At 51.6% G+C, this 16,867-nt stretch overlaps 6 protein-coding genes across 8 annotated transcripts; 3 read left to right on the top strand and 3 right to left on the bottom strand.

Annotated features, from left to right (window-relative positions):
- The first annotated feature begins 571 nt into the window (after window positions 1–571).
- On the top strand, window positions 572–1,900 carry LOC9640011 (30S ribosomal protein S9). Its single transcript, XM_002971717.2, has 4 exons — window positions 572–804; window positions 915–1,352; window positions 1,427–1,507; window positions 1,562–1,900. Exons 1-4 carry the CDS (start codon window positions 618–620, stop codon window positions 1,651–1,653), a joined length of 798 nt encoding a protein of 265 aa, XP_002971763.2. The 5' UTR covers window positions 572–617; the 3' UTR covers window positions 1,654–1,900.
- A 578-nt stretch (window positions 1,901–2,478) lies between these two features.
- On the bottom strand, window positions 2,479–3,753 carry LOC9640289 (pentatricopeptide repeat-containing protein At2g35030, mitochondrial). Its single transcript, XM_024676346.1, has one exon. It carries the CDS (start codon window positions 3,751–3,753, stop codon window positions 2,479–2,481), a length of 1,275 nt encoding a protein of 424 aa, XP_024532114.1.
- A 766-nt stretch (window positions 3,754–4,519) lies between these two features.
- On the bottom strand, window positions 4,520–7,170 carry LOC9640009 (pentatricopeptide repeat-containing protein At1g11290, chloroplastic). 2 transcript variants are annotated; one of them, XM_002971505.2, is made up of 2 exons: window positions 5,368–7,170; window positions 4,520–5,303 (listed from the first exon to the last, which is right to left on the bottom strand). In XM_002971505.2, the coding sequence occupies exons 1-2, from the start codon at window positions 7,099–7,101 to the stop codon at window positions 5,298–5,300; spliced, it is 1,740 nt and encodes a 579-aa protein (XP_002971551.2). In that variant the 5' UTR covers window positions 7,102–7,170; the 3' UTR covers window positions 4,520–5,297. The 2 variants fall into 2 exon arrangements, with proteins under 2 accessions (XP_002971551.2, XP_024532066.1); XM_024676298.1 differs by lacking the exon at window positions 4,520–5,303 and having other exon boundaries at window positions 5,374–5,595; window positions 5,661–7,170.
- A 46-nt stretch (window positions 7,171–7,216) lies between these two features.
- LOC112346727 (RING-H2 finger protein ATL48-like) lies at window positions 7,217–7,627 on the top strand. The gene is made up of 2 exons (XM_024676302.1): window positions 7,217–7,331; window positions 7,400–7,627. The coding sequence occupies exons 1-2, from the start codon at window positions 7,229–7,231 to the stop codon at window positions 7,567–7,569; spliced, it is 273 nt and encodes a 90-aa protein (XP_024532070.1). The 5' UTR covers window positions 7,217–7,228; the 3' UTR covers window positions 7,570–7,627.
- On the bottom strand, window positions 7,496–11,384 carry LOC9640288 (bifunctional aspartokinase/homoserine dehydrogenase 1, chloroplastic). The gene is made up of 19 exons (XM_024676297.1): window positions 11,184–11,384; window positions 11,079–11,140; window positions 10,648–11,028; window positions 10,497–10,585; window positions 10,147–10,450; window positions 10,033–10,085; window positions 9,769–9,983; window positions 9,627–9,714; window positions 9,466–9,579; window positions 9,310–9,408; window positions 9,068–9,262; window positions 8,938–9,020; window positions 8,656–8,881; window positions 8,454–8,599; window positions 8,264–8,399; window positions 8,126–8,209; window positions 7,978–8,070; window positions 7,631–7,915; window positions 7,496–7,565 (listed from the first exon to the last, which is right to left on the bottom strand). Exons 1-18 carry the CDS (start codon window positions 11,318–11,320, stop codon window positions 7,670–7,672), a joined length of 2,751 nt encoding a protein of 916 aa, XP_024532065.1. The 5' UTR covers window positions 11,321–11,384; the 3' UTR covers window positions 7,496–7,565; window positions 7,631–7,669.
- Window positions 11,385–11,974: 590 nt separating this feature from the next.
- Window positions 11,975–16,861, top strand: LOC9640287 (type II inositol polyphosphate 5-phosphatase 15). 2 transcript variants are annotated; one of them, XR_002992561.1, is made up of 12 exons: window positions 11,975–13,380; window positions 13,444–13,696; window positions 13,755–14,550; window positions 14,596–14,726; window positions 14,801–14,885; window positions 14,937–15,090; window positions 15,245–15,312; window positions 15,374–15,641; window positions 15,694–15,823; window positions 15,892–16,252; window positions 16,302–16,670; window positions 16,765–16,861. XR_002992561.1 is itself a non-coding variant. In XM_024676296.1 (11 exons), exons 1-11 carry the CDS (start codon window positions 12,237–12,239, stop codon window positions 16,617–16,619), a joined length of 3,708 nt encoding a protein of 1,235 aa, XP_024532064.1. In that variant the 5' UTR covers window positions 11,975–12,236; the 3' UTR covers window positions 16,620–16,861. The 2 variants fall into 2 exon arrangements, 1 of the variants encoding a protein (XP_024532064.1); XM_024676296.1 differs by having other exon boundaries at window positions 16,302–16,861.
- The last annotated feature ends 6 nt before the right edge of the window (window positions 16,862–16,867 follow it).

Genomic DNA, 16,867 nt, shown 5'->3' with positions numbered 1-16,867 from the left:
TCTGCCATTCTTATCAATTAATATGGTCAATAAAAGTATAAATCTTTATATAGATATAACTCGTTCTAGGTGACAATAATATTCGGCGAGTCGAGTCCATGGTGGATTTCATCTTACAGCTGCTGTTAATCCAAGAAACAGTGCTTCGGCTTTTCCAACGCTGAAGTAAAGAAGCTGAAATTGTTTAGCACACCATACGTCGCTCAAAAAATGCTTGATGAGTGGCACGGGAATAATGTCTCTGCAAGACAAAGATGAAAAGCCTAAACAACCGAAAACAAGCAGCTTGAAGATGATTCGAAAAAACCAGTGTTCTTGTGAGCAAGATGTACCCTCTGACAGAAGGTCGACGTTTTGCTCGCCTTCGATGGCGAATCATTCTAAAGGTGGATAATTTTGCAAGCTCCAACCCCATCGTTTGTCAACTTTTTAAGGGTTCTTCCGCAAGAGTTTCACAAAATCAGGAAGTTTGGATCTCCACGTCAGGAAAAAAGAAAACTTTAACCGATTCTACTTGCTCTACAGGAATTTACAAAAAGCGAGGTTGTGGACGGGGCACGATCCTCTTTTACCTCGACTAATAGATGCTTACATTGCTGAGGCAACTCTAGGGTTTAATGCTGCGACTGGCACTGAGGAGGCATGGACGCTGGCGGCTTCCCTCTGGATGTCGGCACTTCTGCGATCGACCTAGTGATGCCAATGCTGGGAAAGAGGAGCGCGACGCGCAGATTGAGATGCTGGATGATATCATCCAGGATGTCAAGACGGACACCGTCCGGAGGGCCCAGGAATCCAAGCGAGGTGAGTCTCCTAGCCTAGAAAGGGTTCGTTCTTCTTTCTTCTGGGGAGTCGAATTTCTCTTTTGTTTGTTTTAATCGAATTTCTTATCGATAGTGGATGCAATCGTGCAGGGAAGAAAGAGCCCACATTTGGAGAGCTCTTTGGGGCGCTGTCTCTGACCGACGCGGAGCTAAGCAGCTGGTTCAAGTCGGAGGATTTCCCCGAGGAGCAGCGACCGATCCTGGAGGAGCTGTCACCGGACGAGATCAAGATGCGCCTCAAGGAGAAGCGGCGAGTGGCTGAGATGCAGAGACTCAAGAAGTTGGCCGACTCGAGGGTGAGAGTGGTGGACGATCAAGGGCGATCGTATGCTCGAGGCGGGAGGAAGACGAGCCAGGCCAGTGTGTGGCTCTCGGAGGGGAGTGGTAACATCATGGTGAACAAGATGAGCCACGATCTCTACTTCAGGCAGCTGGATCATCGCGTCCACATACTGGAGCCATTCTGCGTGACGAACACGCTGGGAAAGTTTGACGTGAAAGCACTCGTGAGAGGTGGTGGTCTCTCAGGTCTGGATTTTCTCTTGGTTTCTTCGTGTCACATTCTTCGCAAGAACTGATTTGCTTCTCTTCTTGGAATTCAGGGCAGGCAGGAGCTGTGAGGCATGGCATCAGCCGAGCAATCCAGCTTTTTGATCCGTCTCTCCGGCTTCCCCTACGACGAGGTAAAAGTCTTTTGCTTTTAGTTGCGAATGTGTTGATCTTTCCGGCAATCGCAGGTGGCTATCTTACCAGGGATCCAAGAATCGTGGAGAGAAAGAAGCCGGGACGAGCTAAGGCTCGCAGGGGATTCCAGTGGGTCAAGAGGTAGATCATGGTTCTCGCGTTCTTGGTCAGAGGCAGTGCTTTCTAGCTATCTCCCTGTACTTCCTGAGAAGAATCCCAGTGGTGCCATCAGCAGAAGCTCGACAAGTGCTTGCAAATCGCAAGGACGGAACTTATGTCTTGCAACTCGTCATCCGGTGGAAATACGACCAGTCTCTTTATTTTTCTTATTCCAAGAAGTTGTATGCAACATTTTAGTAATGCGGGATAATATTCTACGAAGTTGGCGACAACACAGCAGGTTCTCAGCCCCACTTAACGAATTTTTCCACGACTTTCCTGACAACCGAGATAGCATTTTGTAGCTTGAAACCCAGCTCCTAACTCCAGCTTAGCTCCATTCTTCACAAAGACACAGCCAGGTCGAAGCTGCACAATTTTTGCAACAGCTTTTGAAGGCATTGACGCTAGTTCACCAAATTGGTACCAGCATCTCAATTCTCAGCAGGGAATAGACAGCCAAGAATGGCACCCCAAGTTTCACAGCAGCATCATTTTTGACACTGGACTCTCGCAAAATTTTGACCCCCGACACTCTCAACGACGCAAAATTTGCATCATATACTCAACTTATCAGAATTTTTAGTGCCTCCCCTAATCATCCAGCACGAAAACTGAGCGTCACGCCCCTTTGTTGGCGTGACTGAGCAAGATGTTGGCCATGACAACTTCAGTGTTACTTGATTTCAGGCACATCACTTCCCGAGCTGCCTTCGAAGCACCCTTATGGTCTCCCTCGAGGTTGCTCGCATTTAGTAGAGCAAACATGGTGCCCGTATCGGCAGTGAAGGGCATGGTTGCCTGGAGTTCTTCAGCTTCGCTCACCTTGCCTGCTCAAGCAAGCGCACCTCTCCTCTCCAATATCAAAGTCCCGCAGAACCAGGAACCATGCCCTCACCTTCTCCACATCTCCGGCAAGGCTCATCGCTCCCAACAGACAGACGAAGGTGACGGAATCGGGCTCCACATCGTCAAGTAGCATCTTGAAAAACGCCCCCACTGCCTCTTCAACGCAAGCATGGCGTCCATATCCAGAAATCACCGCGTTCCAGACGCTGGCTGCCCACGCCGGGCACAGATCCAGAAGCTTCAGCGCGGTAGACATGTCCCTGCGCTTGGCAAATGCGGACACCATGAGAGTCCAGGAGTTTATGTCGCGCTCCGGCATTTCGTTGAACAGATCCATTAGATGATCCTCGGAAGGGATTCTTTCCGAGTTGAGCATTGCATTCCAGCTCGTGAGCTCCGTCATCGGCATCCTCTCCAAAACGGAACGCGCGCAGAGTGAGTATCCTGAGTGAGCATATGCGGCAATGAGCACAGTCCAGGTGGTGGCGTCACGGTGTTGCATGAGATCGGAAAACACCCAGTCGCACTTGTCCACCAGGTCGTTTCTTGCATACACGGACATAATCGCAGTAGACGATTCAATGCCCCACATTGGCATGAGGTAGAAAAGCTTTTCCGCCTCGGCAAGCTCTCCAGCGCGGGAATTTGCCGTGACGAGCGCGGTCCACGATCCAATGCCATGCACTCGATCAAACACGGCCTTTGTCGCTTCCACGTACCCCTGCTTGCCAAAGGCGGATGCCACCAGCGTTGCCACCACCTCGTTGTGGCACGGCATCTTGAAAAAGCAGGTGCCGAGCTCCTCGAGCTGCCCATTGTGGGCATACTCGCGCAGGAGGAGAGCCCAGGAGACGATGTCCTTCTCGCTGGCACGCAGATCACACGATTCTTCTCTCGCCCTCTCGCCGGCAGCTCCCCTCTTCTCGACCAACGTGTTGAGGGCAACCAAATCCCACACGGGCATCTTCTGGAATGCGAGATGCCCAGCTCTCCCCAGCCCTGCAAGGAGAAGGTTCCATGATACTTGATCCTTGTGGGGAATTCGCTCGAAACACGCAGTGAGGGCATCAGTGGAGACCTCGTTCCTCATGAAGCACGCCATCAAGGCGTTCCATGCGGTTGTGTCCGGCGAAAGAATGCGATCGAAGGCTGCGCAAGCGTCCGCCACTCTCCCCTGCGAAGAATACAGAGAGATCATCTCGGTGCAAGCGATGCAGTTGGCCACACCAGGTGCCATCTCGTTGAAGAGCCTCTCCGCTTCCAGCCAGAGATGGTTGTCGAGAAAGACCTTGAGCATGGTGTTCCAGGAGTAGTGATCCTTGCTGCTCATCGCCGTGAAGATCCGGACTGCGTCGCTCACGCCCCCGCCGCATTTGCCATAGGCGAGCAGCAGGAGGTTGGACAAGTAGCGGCGATTTGCTGCGAACACTCTGGCGCTGGAGACGACGCGCTCCTCCAGAGCCCGGGCTTCGACGATCCCGCCGCTGAAGCCTCGCAGTGCAGAGACGCACAGATCCACGCTCGCGAATTCGACGACCCCTGTGCGTTCTTGGACATGACGCCCGCGGCGCAGCTGGATTTCGTGATCTTGATCACCTGGGATCGAGATCAAGAGATCACCTGGCGCTGGCGATTGTTGCTCTACTGGCACCCGCGATGGGGTCGAGATCTGCCGCTGCCGGAGAACTTCCATTGCGATCTTCCCGATCTTCTCGTTCGCCATTTTAGTCGATACCCAGCGAAGATAGCCAAGAGGAATTTCTCCGAGCTTCTGGCCCTTGTGCTTCCCAAATTCGATCACAAACTTCCATGGCGGTAGAAGAAAGACAGGAAATTTGGCTCCGCGCAGGAGAAAGATGAATTGAAATTGATCTACACCGTCAGTCGCTTACGATCAATCCAGGCCGTTCATTGCATACTTGACGGTTGCTATTAATCCAGGTCGTTTGAGCGTGATCGTACCTCAGGGCGGCGAGGCAAGTTGATGAATAAACTAATGAATCTGGTAAGTAAAATTCTCTATGGCTCTGGCATAAATATTTCGCTCAAGAACACCAAGGAAGAGGGATTAGCTATGATTGGAAGCTATGCCGAGCAGTGCAAGCCCGAGGATGCAAAGGCGGCGTTCGATCGGATCCCATCGCGAGAAGTCAACACTGTCGCGTGGAACGCGCTCCTGAGTTGCTACTCCAAGTGTGGCCGCGTCCGGGAAGCCATGGATTGCTTCGAGAGGATGGAAGGGAAGAGGGATGTGGTGTCCTGGAACACGATCCTCGCGGCTCTGGCGAGAGCCGGGCAGGACGAAGATGCCCGAAACGTTTTCGCCAAGATGCCCGAGTGGGACACTAGCGTCCTGGAAAACATACCGCGGACACACGCTACTGCAAAGTTGGCGGCTATGGTTGATACTTATGCGAAGGCGGGCGCCATGGAACAGGCAAAGATGGTCTTTGACAGCACCCGTGAGCGAAACTCGATCTTGTGGATAGTGCTGCTGCGTGGCTACGCTCGCAATGGACTTGTGGACGAAGCGAGCGATGCGTTTCGGCTGATGCCTCTCCACGGCAATGCGGCGTACGTTGTTTGGATAGGAGCTCTGGTTAGCCATGGCTGGGCAACGCATGCCAAGGAGATGTATGACACGGCTCCCCACAAGTCTGTGGCAATGAGCGCTTTGCTAGATAGCGATTCCGGAGGGCTTGTGGAACCGCTACTTGATGCCATAGTCGATGACCACTTTCATCGCCACCAGGAAGAGCTGTCGAGATGATATCCAGAGTTTTACTTCTGCCAGGATTGAGGCAAAGGCTTCCATCAATAAAGAAAAGAAAGATCTTTGAGAGGATCATACCGCGGTGTGGCGAACGATGTTTGACGTGAGGACGTAGCTGGAGGGATCGTCGGGGTACATCTCCCAGGCGAGCTCTCCAGCAGACGATCCTCTCTCCTCGTCAAAGTGCGTCCGGCAGGCCCCCAGGTAAGCTCGCACTCCCGCAACTCCTGGCTGGTATGGCATCACGCTCATAAGCTCCTCCGCTTCCTCGAGCCGCCCGGCCCGTCCCAGCAGATCGATCAGGCTCTGGTAATGCGCAGACGATGGTGAGAGCTGGAAATCCGAAACCATGGAGAGGAAGTAGCTCCTACCTTGGTCCAGCTGCCCTCCATGGCTGCAGCACAGCAGCACGCAGGTGAAAGTCGTCGCGTCGGGCGCCACGCCGTCGTGAACCATGTCCTTGGCGAGCTGGAGCGAGGTCTCGGTGCCACCGTTCTCGGCATTCCCAGCTATGATCGCGTTCCAGCTGATCACGTCCCTCGGGTGGATCATCCCATCGAACGCGAGCTTCGCCTGCGCGAGGCTTCCACACTTGGCGTACATGTTGACGATGGCGTTCTCGGCAACGAGCGTGAGCTCCAGCTTGTCATCGATTATCCGGGAATGGATTGCTTTCCCCCGGCTCAAATCGCCCAAGCAGCAGCTCGCGGTGAGGAGGTTGACGAGTGTGACGAGCTCCGGCTTGAATCCCTGCGGCTCCATCTCCGCGTACAGCTCGAAAGCTTTGTCCCCTTGGCCGTGCTGGGAGTAAGCTGCGATCATCGCATTCCAGGTGACGATGTCTCTCGCGGGCATCTTGTCGAAAACCATCCTCGCGTCGTCGAGGCTGCCACATTTTCCATACATGTCGACGAGCGCGGTGTCCAGGATCACGTCCGAGCAATAGCCGTGCGCCTGGATCGAGTCGTGGATCGCGCGGCCATGCGAGAGACGCCTCAAGCACGACACGGCGCTCAGGGTGCTGATGAGCGTGCAAAAGTCCGGCCTTGTGCCCCCGGCCAGCATCTTCCAGTAGAACTCGAGCGCCAAGGATGGCTGATCGCTCTGTGAGAATGCCGCGATCATCACGTTCCAGGCGACGACGTTGTCCGTTGGCATGGAGTGGAAGATCCGGGTGGCCTCGCCCAAGCTCCCGAGCTTGGCGTACATGTTGAGCAAAGCCACGCGGAGGAAATCATCCGGCTGGATGCCGGAGACGAGGAGGCCAGCGTGAACAGCTCGGCCTCTAGCCAGATCCTTGAGGGAGCAGCAGGCGGTGATCACATCCGCGTACGTGAACTTGTCGCGAGGAATCCCTTCTCTTTTCATGCGCTCGAATGCGTCGAGAGCTTCCCTGTAGAGGCCGTTCCTGGCAGCCGCGGAGATGAGAATGTTGTACGAGTACGTGTTCTTCCTGGCTATGGTGGAAAAAACCGCGAGCGCCTCCTTCATGCTGCCGCATTTGCCATACATTTGGACCAGCGCGTTCTGGAGACAAGGGCCGAGAAGGGATTTCCCCACAGTGGCAATGTGGGAGTGGACACGCCTCCCATGGAGCAGGGATTTGGAGCTGCCGCATTGCCTCAAGAGCTGCTCGTAGCTGTCGCGGCTAGCCGCAGATCTCTCCGACTCGAGCCTTGCTACCGCCTGATCTAGCTCCTTCCTGGCGCCGCTGGAGCAACTTCTATCGTATTTACCTCCCTGAGAGCTCGAATCCGCCCCAAAAATGCGATCCCTAGCTGTGCACAGGCCTCTCTCTCGAGTTTTTCGCATAGAACCCTAAACTCTTGATATCGGTGACATGTGGCGGAGATTCATTGTGACACGTGGACATCTCTCACAAACACGTGGCAGCGGTAAAGAATATTCGCTACTTCGTCGAGTTTTAGGGTTTTTCGGGATGGGGGAGGTTGTAAACAAGAACGAGAGCGATTGGACCGACTCGGACGCGACGCAAGATTTGTTTGCGAACAAAAGGCCGCGCAGCATTTTGGTACCCATAGGTACGCTCCATCTCTTCTCGCATTTGCGCCATCCTCTGGGCGGACATTTCTAATTTCACGAAGAACAGGGTGCTTCGCTACAGCGGCAATTCTCGCGAGTGGCCTGTGGAGCTTCAAAAAGGGCAACGTCAAGCACAGCCAGTACTGGATGAGAGCTCGCGTCGTCTCGCAAATGACCACTGTTTTATTGATGGCTGGAACGACTTATGGAATGAACTTCACAGGTTCTTCTAGCTGAAAGGAAACGTAGAAAGCCAGAGATCAATAAAACATAGATCTTTCTTCTCAAAATGTCATACCTCGTTCTTCTTTCTCTAGCTTTTGGTGCTCGAGATTGTCTAGGAAGGTGCTCCCAAGTAGGATGCGAGCCTGAGAATGTCGCTAAAAACGCCCGCAGCTGTGACTTCGGCCCCAGCTCCGGGTCCTCTCACGATCAATGGCTGCTTTTTGTATCTCGCAGTCGTGAAGGCGATTATGTTGTCGCTCCCGGAGAGCTGCGCGAATGCGTGTGACTTTGGATATCTCCGCAGCTCAACTCGGCCTTGGCTCGCGAGTACGTCGACTACACCCACGTAACACAGCACCTGGTGTGATAGAAGAAAAAAGGACCGCTTTTAGTCTGGAAACAAAGCAGAGAATGGAAAACCTCGTCTGATTCTTCAGCTTGCTCTCTCCTGGCTGCAATCGCCTGATCGTACTCGGGAAGCTTGTCCATAAACTCATCCACATTTTCACATCCCTGGAAAAAAGATGCCGATCATGTGTGTTGAAGGAAAGGCACCGAGTTAACTTACTCGCAGAGGCTCTGGAACGAGGTTTTCCAGGCATATATCGTCCAACTCCAGCTTCAAGCCACATTCCCGAGCTAGAATAATAACCTGAACAGACAAAAAAATTTTTTATGATCTCTGTCAATCAAAGGGACAACTTACCTTTCTTGCAACATCCATCCCAGAGAGATCGTCACGGGGATCAGGCTCCGTGTAGCCCGCAGCCTTTGCCTCCTTGACAATTTCACTGAATGTCTTTTGACCATGGAAGTTGTTGAATATATAGCTCAATGTGCCACTGCGTTTTAGAATCGTTAACAAGGTAACGCCGTCACGCATAAGAAATCCGCACCTGAAAATTCCTTCGACTGTGTGGATTTTATCGCCAGTTTCAAGTAGCCCCTGCAGTGTGCTTAGGATTGGCAGTCCTGCCCCGACAGTCCCTTCGTAAAAATAGTGCGTGTACGATTTTCTCTGAAGCTCCTTCAAACGCAAGTACTGTAAAATGAACGCTTGAGCAATTAGAGCAGAGCAGAAAAAATACTGACGATTACCTTGTCGAGTGAGCCTGAGTTAGCCTTCTTGTTTGGCGTAACTATATGCATGCCTTTTCGCATCCATGGATAGTACCAATCTGGTATATCAGAACTTGCTGTGCAGTCTACAACGACGATATTGGGGATCGGATGACTGCAACATAAATGTGCCGTAAACTTTTCGAGATCTGCTTCTTCACCTTCCTCTTTCAAAGTAGACCTCCAATTTGAAAGGTTCAAGCCCCTAGAAGAATTTGGAAGCTCAGTATAATACACAGCAGAAGTTTTCCATGCACTTACGAATGACTAAGCGCCATTTTCTTCGATCCAATAACACCTAGCACCCGCAAATCGATATTAAAATCCTCCTTCAGGGGTGCTGCCTGAACATAAAATATTTTCAAAGCAGTTCGAAGGTTCAAACTCATACCTGATCTTTCAATTGGTCAAGAAGTGTTCCTCCAATAAGGCCCGGGCCGACAATGCCCACGGCCAAGGGAGTCCTCGAAAGATAAAAGCGAGAGTGTGCCGCCTTAAGAGCTTTCGCAGAGTTGTCTTGATTCACCACCACTGTAATATTATATTCCGAACAACCTTGAGCGATGGCCCGAACGTTAATATTTGCCTGCATCGACAGGTTGAAACAAGACTGCAAGAACTCAAGATTCTTACTTTCGCAAGGGCGTCAAATAATGTCGCACTGACTCCAGGAGTGCTAGCCATTTTCTGTCCAACTGCCGCCAAAATGCTACAGTTCGGCACGATCTCTATCTGAAAGCACGTAACATAATTAAATTAGAAAAGAAAGAGTCAAGCACGAGGAGATACCTTAGACAGTCTTCCGGCGTCCAAGGCCCTTTTGAACTTTTTCTCGAGTGCTTTAGACACTGCCTTCACTTCTTTTTCTGGAACCGCAAAGCAGACGGAATGTTCGCTACTGCCCTGTCATACGAAGTATCACCACAAGGTCCAACAAGTCAAATGCTAACCTGAGAGATCATAACAACGTTTGCGCCAACCTCCTTGACCGCTTCAAATATGGTACTCGCGGTTCCGGGCACACCAGCCATTCCAGTGCTGAAAGCAAAAGCACATGTCTAGTAGCCAGCAGGTATTAATAAAGCTTCTTACCCTTCCACATTCACCAGTGCCAAGTTGTCGACTGTTGCAAAACCTTTGACCACTGAATTTGCTGCCCGAAATTCGTCATCGGTGCTTTCATAAGTGCGACATATCTTCGTCCCAGAAGCAGAGAGATTGAAGACATTCCGTATTGTAATCGGAATGTTATACTTCATCACAGGTAAAGTTGTTCGTGGGTGTAACACGTTTGCTCCAAAGTAGGACTGCAACACCGTGTTGTCAGAGCTTCAACGAAAAGGAGATTGCTCTTACCATCTCCCAAGCTTCTTGGTAAGACAGGGTGCTCAGCACAACGGCTTCGCTTACTGGAGACATCTTCAGCCTTTAAGACACCATTTCCTCTTTTCGTCAAATTCTTAGCCATACCTTTTCGTGGATCAGCACTGTAAACCCCATCTACATCAGTCCAAATCGTCACGTTGGCCGCACGGAATAAAGACCCCATTATGGCGGCAGAAAAATCGCTCCCATCTCGTTTCAACGTGGTTGGGACGTTGTCGGGTGTGTTAGCTATGAAGCCTGTCACTATAATGGTGTCAGCTGGATTGCGTGCATACCAATCGAATAGCCTCGTCTCGGACGATGCAAAATCGGGATCAACTTGGTTTGTACTGGTTGGAGTAACAACAAGCACTTCTCTTGCATCCATCCATGCAGCAGAGAGACCCCTCTGTTAAAAGATAAACAGATGAAGTGATCTCCACAATCAAGTGTACCTTATTCACAGCAGCACAGAGCATTTGAGCAGACCATAGTTCACCATGTCCGACAACAAAATCTGTGAAAGACTCCGTAGCATGTCCGGCTGCCAAAGCACACAACACACGTCAGAAGGAAAAATTCACGGACAGGGATCACAAACCGGACCAATGTATATAGCACGAAGCATGGCTTGGAGGTTCCGAATGTCGTCTTCAAGCTTGGCTAGAAACTTCTCCAGGTCCGCTCCTTCAACTAGCAGCGCTCTCGCAGTTTCCTTGTGCTTTTGTAGGAGAAGATTGAGCGACTCAATGTAGGATTCTTTCCGAGAGCCCGCAGCCTCCACAAGATGATAGAGCACGTCCGTGACCTTGGACATCGCCGAGACAACGACGACTTTGCGTTGCGATGGATCGGAGACGACGATGTCAGCCACATTTTGTATCCTCTCGCAAGTTCCCACGCACGTCCCACCAAATTTGTGCACGGACCACGATTCCCCTTGCGGCAAGCTATGCACCGTCTTGCTCTCCTCGGGCGCGATCAAATCTAGAACACATCCTTTCATGCGGGTGTCATCTAAAAACTAAAAAGAGTACCTGTAGTAGAAGCAGCGATATGAATGCTAGCAGCTCGCTTCAATCCTCGTTGCTGCTTCGATCTGCCACAGAAAATCAGCCAGTGCGACCACAAGCAGCGCCTACCGGTGAAGCAAATGCGGACTCTTGACGCTCCCGCAAACAAATCGCGCCGATGCGACATTCTGATCCCTGGCGCCGCGATCCAGGCAGCTCGAGAGGACGCGCGCCGCGGCAATGCCGTCGGCCAGAAGCGCGGCCATGGCCCTAGAAGGAGAAGGGCTCCCGGATAGGGCTTGGGATAAACCCTAAACCCTGTTCTCGTCCATTGGTAGGGACGAACTAACGACAGTGATGGATTGGGCGGGGCCAACACATCATTCGTCCCCCGCAATCATAGGTATCTCGATAGATATGTGGGATTCCAATCTTCCCATTGTCAAAGAAAATGTGGCTGGAGTGGCCGCGCGACAAGTGTTTGGAACCCCGTGAGATCTGGATCACCACACACAAAGGCCAAGATTTCATAGCTAGGGCTCTTTTTTTCTTGGACAAGAGAGAACAGCTCCGTGACAACGATCAAAAGAAATTCGCGATCAATCGGTCGATCACTTGGTCGGCGGTACGATCCGGACATTGCGTGTAAACTTTCCTTTCAGAGGGAGGTTCAATCGCGTTGCGTGGTGGATTCTTTTGTCAGCGAGCTCCGCGGGACTATTCTCGCGCCGAAATCGTGTTTCAAATTATAAGAGACTCGATCAACATATATAGTCGCTGGAGCTGGAAGAAAAACAGGCAGCTCTAGATCTAGAGGCGGGCGGACACGTGGCAACCGGCGGAGGGCGGCGATGGACGGCCACGATATGGGCGGGATTTGTGCCAGGGGATATCCTCTTGGGCTTAAAACACACGTTCACACGAGAGGGGGGAGGGATTCCGGCACGACCCCTGGATCGTGGCTGTTCTTCGTGGGAGAGACGACGGAGGCCCAGATTCCAACGCTCCAATCGCTCGCGCGGAGCGCAAGAATCGCAGAGAAAGTAGCTAACGCTGGGAGAGGATCTGGAGCATATCGATCGGTGTGGATTTAGGTTGGATCAGGGTTTCCAGGATCGATCGCCGGGGGATCGTCTAGGTCAGTGCCAGCGCTTGCATTTTTCTTCATGAGCGGCAGTGCCTATGGCGTCGCCCAGCCGGCGCGAGCAGCAGCAGCAGCAACAGCAGCAGCGGCAGCGCGCTCTACCCTCATTGATTGATTTCGGCGATGACAATGATCCAGCGACCAGTTCGTCGATGTCGGATCCTTTCGGGTGGGCGGGAGGAGGAGCGGCAGCAAGCAATGGCGGCACGGACTTCCGCTCATCGGATTCCTTCTCCACGCCCTACAAACCATCCCAGCAGCATCGCAAGTTCACGCAGCAGCAGCAAACGCCTTCTCCCCAGCCGGACCTTCTTACTGGCGATTTTCCAGTGACGCCTCCAACAACGATTCCGGGAGTCCCTCCTCCCTTCCCAGCCTCATCCAGCTCCTCCAATTCATCCAATCCATTCGACAGCCCCTCGGATGGCCCGTTCGTCGCCAGGAACACCAACGATCGCTACTCGCCTCCTTCCGTCTCATCGTCGCCAGCAAACAAGACCGTTGCCAACAGCAGCAGTAGTAAAGCTCCTTCCACCAAGAACTTCCGACATTCCCAAAGCACTCCAGAGCTCAAGCCCGCCGTTCCATCGTCGTCGCCACCAAAGGCCCACGCCGGAGCTTTGCATGGGCCATCAGCTTCCGAGGGAGTGATCCCCTTGCGCGGGAGTCTCAACAAGCTAAGTCCACAGGCATTGCCGCCAGCCACAGTCATGAAGCGCTCGAGCGAATTCATCGCCGGTGGTGGCAAAGGTGTTTACAAGCCTCCTCTGCGGGGCCCCGTGGATCCGGACAGGCCCGTCCCCTTCGATCTAAGACCATCGCCCATGAGAACCAACCAGCCAGCCAGAGCTCTCACTTGCACGGGCTCTTCCGTGTGGCTGGCTTGCGATGGCGCTCTCAAAGTCTGGGACGTCGCGAATGCCATGTCTCACGGAAGTGGTGGCGATGGAAATCCTCCCGACGATATCGATGCCGCGGCTTTCACGTATATGGGTGTGGAAGGCATGACTCTATGCCTCGTCGCTGACGCTGCCAACAAGCTTGTGTGGAGTGGACACAGGGATGGCAAAGTCAGAGCTTGGAGCACCGAGGAACTTGTGAGGTCCAGGCGAAGAACGGAGCCGAGCTTGTGCTGGATTGCTCACCGCTCTCCGGTGTTGTCCATGGTCATCACCACGTATGGTAAGGGAGCTTATTTTTGTGTGCATGAGCTGTGCTTGAGCTAAGTTTGTGTTTGCTTGTCAGGGGAGTTATGGACTGGCTCTGACGGTGGTGCTATCAGAGCTTGGCCATGGGAGACAACGTCTCATGCTCTTTGCCGGGCAGAAGAAGAAACTATGTCTGCGGCGTCACTGATGGCACGCTCCTATGTGGACCTCAGAGCCCGCGGAACTGCTGCTGGTGCGACCAGCCTTGCCAATACGGATGTTTACTTTCTGCTGTCGGAGCACGCGAATGGGAGAGTTTGGAGCGGCGGACCGCTCGCTCTTGCGATATGGTAAAAAGTTGTGGAAACTTTTTATTGGTTTTTGACTAATGAGTAGATTCTCTGGCAGGGATGCGAGAACAAGGGACGTGTTAAAAGTTTTTGGGCCGAGTGTTCAGTCCGAATTCTCCAGCCCAGATATTTCTCCTGTTCGGGACAGTATGTGGGACGATGATGTCAGGTCCTCGATGTCGAAAGCATCAAAGAAAGAAAAAGCTGGTACGTTAAGCTTTTTCCAGCGCGTTATTGGAGCTGCTGATGCTGTTCGACGGGCTGCCAGCGGTGGTCAAGGTGGCGACGATAGTAAGAAGGTGGACGCATTGGTGGCCGCAGTTGATGGAACAGTATGGGGAGGATATCCAAGTGGAATGATCATTCAATGGGATGGACTGGGCAATAGGTTACAGGCAACCATCTTCATACCGGTTCCGGTTCGCAGCTTGTGTGCGGTGGGCACTAGAATCTGGGTGGGCTATGCGGACGGTCGAATTCAAGTGCTTGCAGATACAGGCAAGGTCCTCGGGGTGTGGATAGCTCACAGTGCCGCTATCGTCCATATGGAAAAGTGTGGGAGTTTCGTGTTCACAATGGCTCTTCACGGTGGCATTCGCGGTTGGAATATCGGATCGCCTTGTCCAATTGATGGGATACTTCAGATCGAGATGCAGTCCAAGGCAGAAACATACACGCAAGAAAGAACTTTTAAAATTCTAGCAGGAACTTGGAATGTAGCAGAGGAGAAGGCGAGCTTGAAATCCATGCAGATGTGGCTAGCATCTGCGACACACGCTGGCGTTGTGTTTGTAGGACTGCAGGAGACCGAGATGAGTGCCGGAGCTATTGCCATGGCAGCAGCAAAAGAAACGGTATGGGAAAACTTGTTTATTTGCGTCGACATGGTTTCTTTACAGGTAGGATTGCAAGAGAAGAGCAGTGCGAATGGACAATGGTGGCTGGATAATCTCGGTGCAGCTCTGGGTGAGAACCAGGACTTTGTTCGTGTTGGTTCGCGTCAACTTGCTGGGATTCTTATTGGTGTCTGGTAAATGACTAAGTCCGCCAAGTGCTATCTTGTGTTCTGTTCTGAACTTTTTTCTTTTCATTTTTCTTGGGCAGGGTCCGAAACGAACTTATTCCTTTTGTTGGAGAGATCGATGCTGCAGCTGTTCCCTGTGGGTTTGGCCGTGCTCTTGGTAACAAAGTGAGTGTTTCAACTTTTGTGGCATTTTTCTCAAACGCTTGTCTTGTTTAGGGAGGAGTAGGAGTTAAAATCCTCCTTTACAGAAGAACTTTTTGTTTTTTAAGCAGTCACTTGGCTGCACACATGGATGCCGTTGGTCGACGAAACGCGGATTTTGAGCACATTTACCATCAGATGAAATTTGGTCGTTCTTCCGGTGGATCAGGTACTTGCTTAAGTCGTTATAATTTTACCGAGCTGCTTGCATGTCTTACCTAAACCTTATTGGAGTTCTGTTTGACTGAATCCAATAGGTCCTCATCTTGGGATCTAGCTAACATTGTGGAGCAATTGTGTCAATCCAAATGCGCTCTCTACAGCATTCCGTGGGGCAACCGTGCGTAAAACTGCGTCTCCTGACGCACAGGAAGTGGGAAAGGAGGTAGTGGTAAGAATTCGTGATTTGTTTTTGGTCTAAAGATGGAAACTGAAAGCTGTGTGGCTTCCAGGAGTCGGAAACGGTCATAGAAGCAATGATGCCCGATCTAGCGGATGCGGACATGATTGTTTGGGTTGGAGACTTCAACTACAGGATAGATGATCTTGCGTATGAAGACGCAATAGACTTGATATCGTCCAGACAATGGGAAGTTTTACTTCCAAAGGATCAACTACGTATAGAGATGACCGGTGGAAGAGTTTTCCAGGGAATGCGAGAGGGCCCCCTACGATTCCAGCCAACTTACAAGTTTGACAAGGGATACAGTAACCCTCTCGGTAAGCCTCGTTCTATTGGTGACTTTAGGTTGATGTCTTTGTTCCGCTCCAGGCTATGATTCAAGTGAGAAGAAACGGATACCAGCTTGGTGTGATCGTGTAATTTTTAGAGATAGCTACGATGGGACAGAAGCCAAGAAGAAATTTAATCTTTCGCACCCAGTGTCAGCATCAGTAATATCGTAAGCTAGTGTCTCTCCGTCTCATCTTTCCATATGGTTTTTATACTCATTGTTGAATGTGGCCGCAGCTACGACGCGTGTATGGATGCACTAGACAGTGACCACAAACCTGTGAGGTGTCTACTTAACGTTGATATTGCTGTGATCAACGAAGCAGCAAGGAGGAGAGCATTTTGCGAGCTAATGTTGAACAATCCTCACGTCCAGAAGTGGATGGATCAGCTCAACTCTATACCGGAGACGGTTGTCAGCACTAACAAGATCATCCTCGAGGACGGCGTGCCTTCTATTCTCAAAGCAATCAACGAGAGCAGCAGGCAGTGCGTAGTTTTTGAGCTGCGCTGCGAAGGCGATCCAGCAGAAGCCACTGTAAGCGCAGCGGCTAGAGTAACGGTTAGAGCTGGATTCGGGCTCCCACCTTGGTTACAGGTAACACACTTCTCCGAGTGTGTTTATGAAAACTTTTCTGTTCTTCCAGGTTACGCCCGCTTCAGGGATGATACCACCGAAAGGAAGCATGGAAATCAATCTCAAGTTTATGAACGTTTTGCCGGACGAGTTCATGGAAGGTGGAGGCCCGGCGTTTGGCCTGGACAACCGCGGCAAAGCTGTGAACTTGGTCTTCTCCTACAAAGGATCACTCTCGAGCTCGTGCAAGAGGTACCAAGTTGCTGTTTCTAGTCCTTCAGTCGGGCAGGGAAGTCAAGACCGGGAGCCAAAGTTCCGGCTCCAAAGGTCGAACGTTCTAGCATCCAGGCTCAACTCGGAGGACACGAAAGATCTTCTCTTGTTGTGACCACCGGAGAGAGCGCGAGAAGAGTTTTTGCAGCAGAGCACGAGTTTGTAGGTGAGAGCTTTATTTTTTCCTACTCTTGGAGGGATTCTTCTTTTTTTTTTCTTGGAGATTTCTCAGCGCTTCCAACATTTCTTGTGGCATGCAGATTTGTACATTCATTCTTAGCAGCTCGAGTGGGAAAGAAAAGAAATTGTTTACCACGAGAGAGGCGATTATAAATAAACATTGGTTTTACAGCTTAATCCAGT

Source organism: Selaginella moellendorffii, unplaced genomic scaffold (assembly GCF_000143415.4).
Source record: "Selaginella moellendorffii unplaced genomic scaffold, v1.0 SELMOscaffold_17, whole genome shotgun sequence".
Taxonomy (NCBI): Eukaryota; Viridiplantae; Streptophyta; class Lycopodiopsida; order Selaginellales; family Selaginellaceae; genus Selaginella; species Selaginella moellendorffii.
Note: the sequence above shows the minus strand (reverse complement) of the source record. Positions and strands in the feature narration are given on the sequence as shown.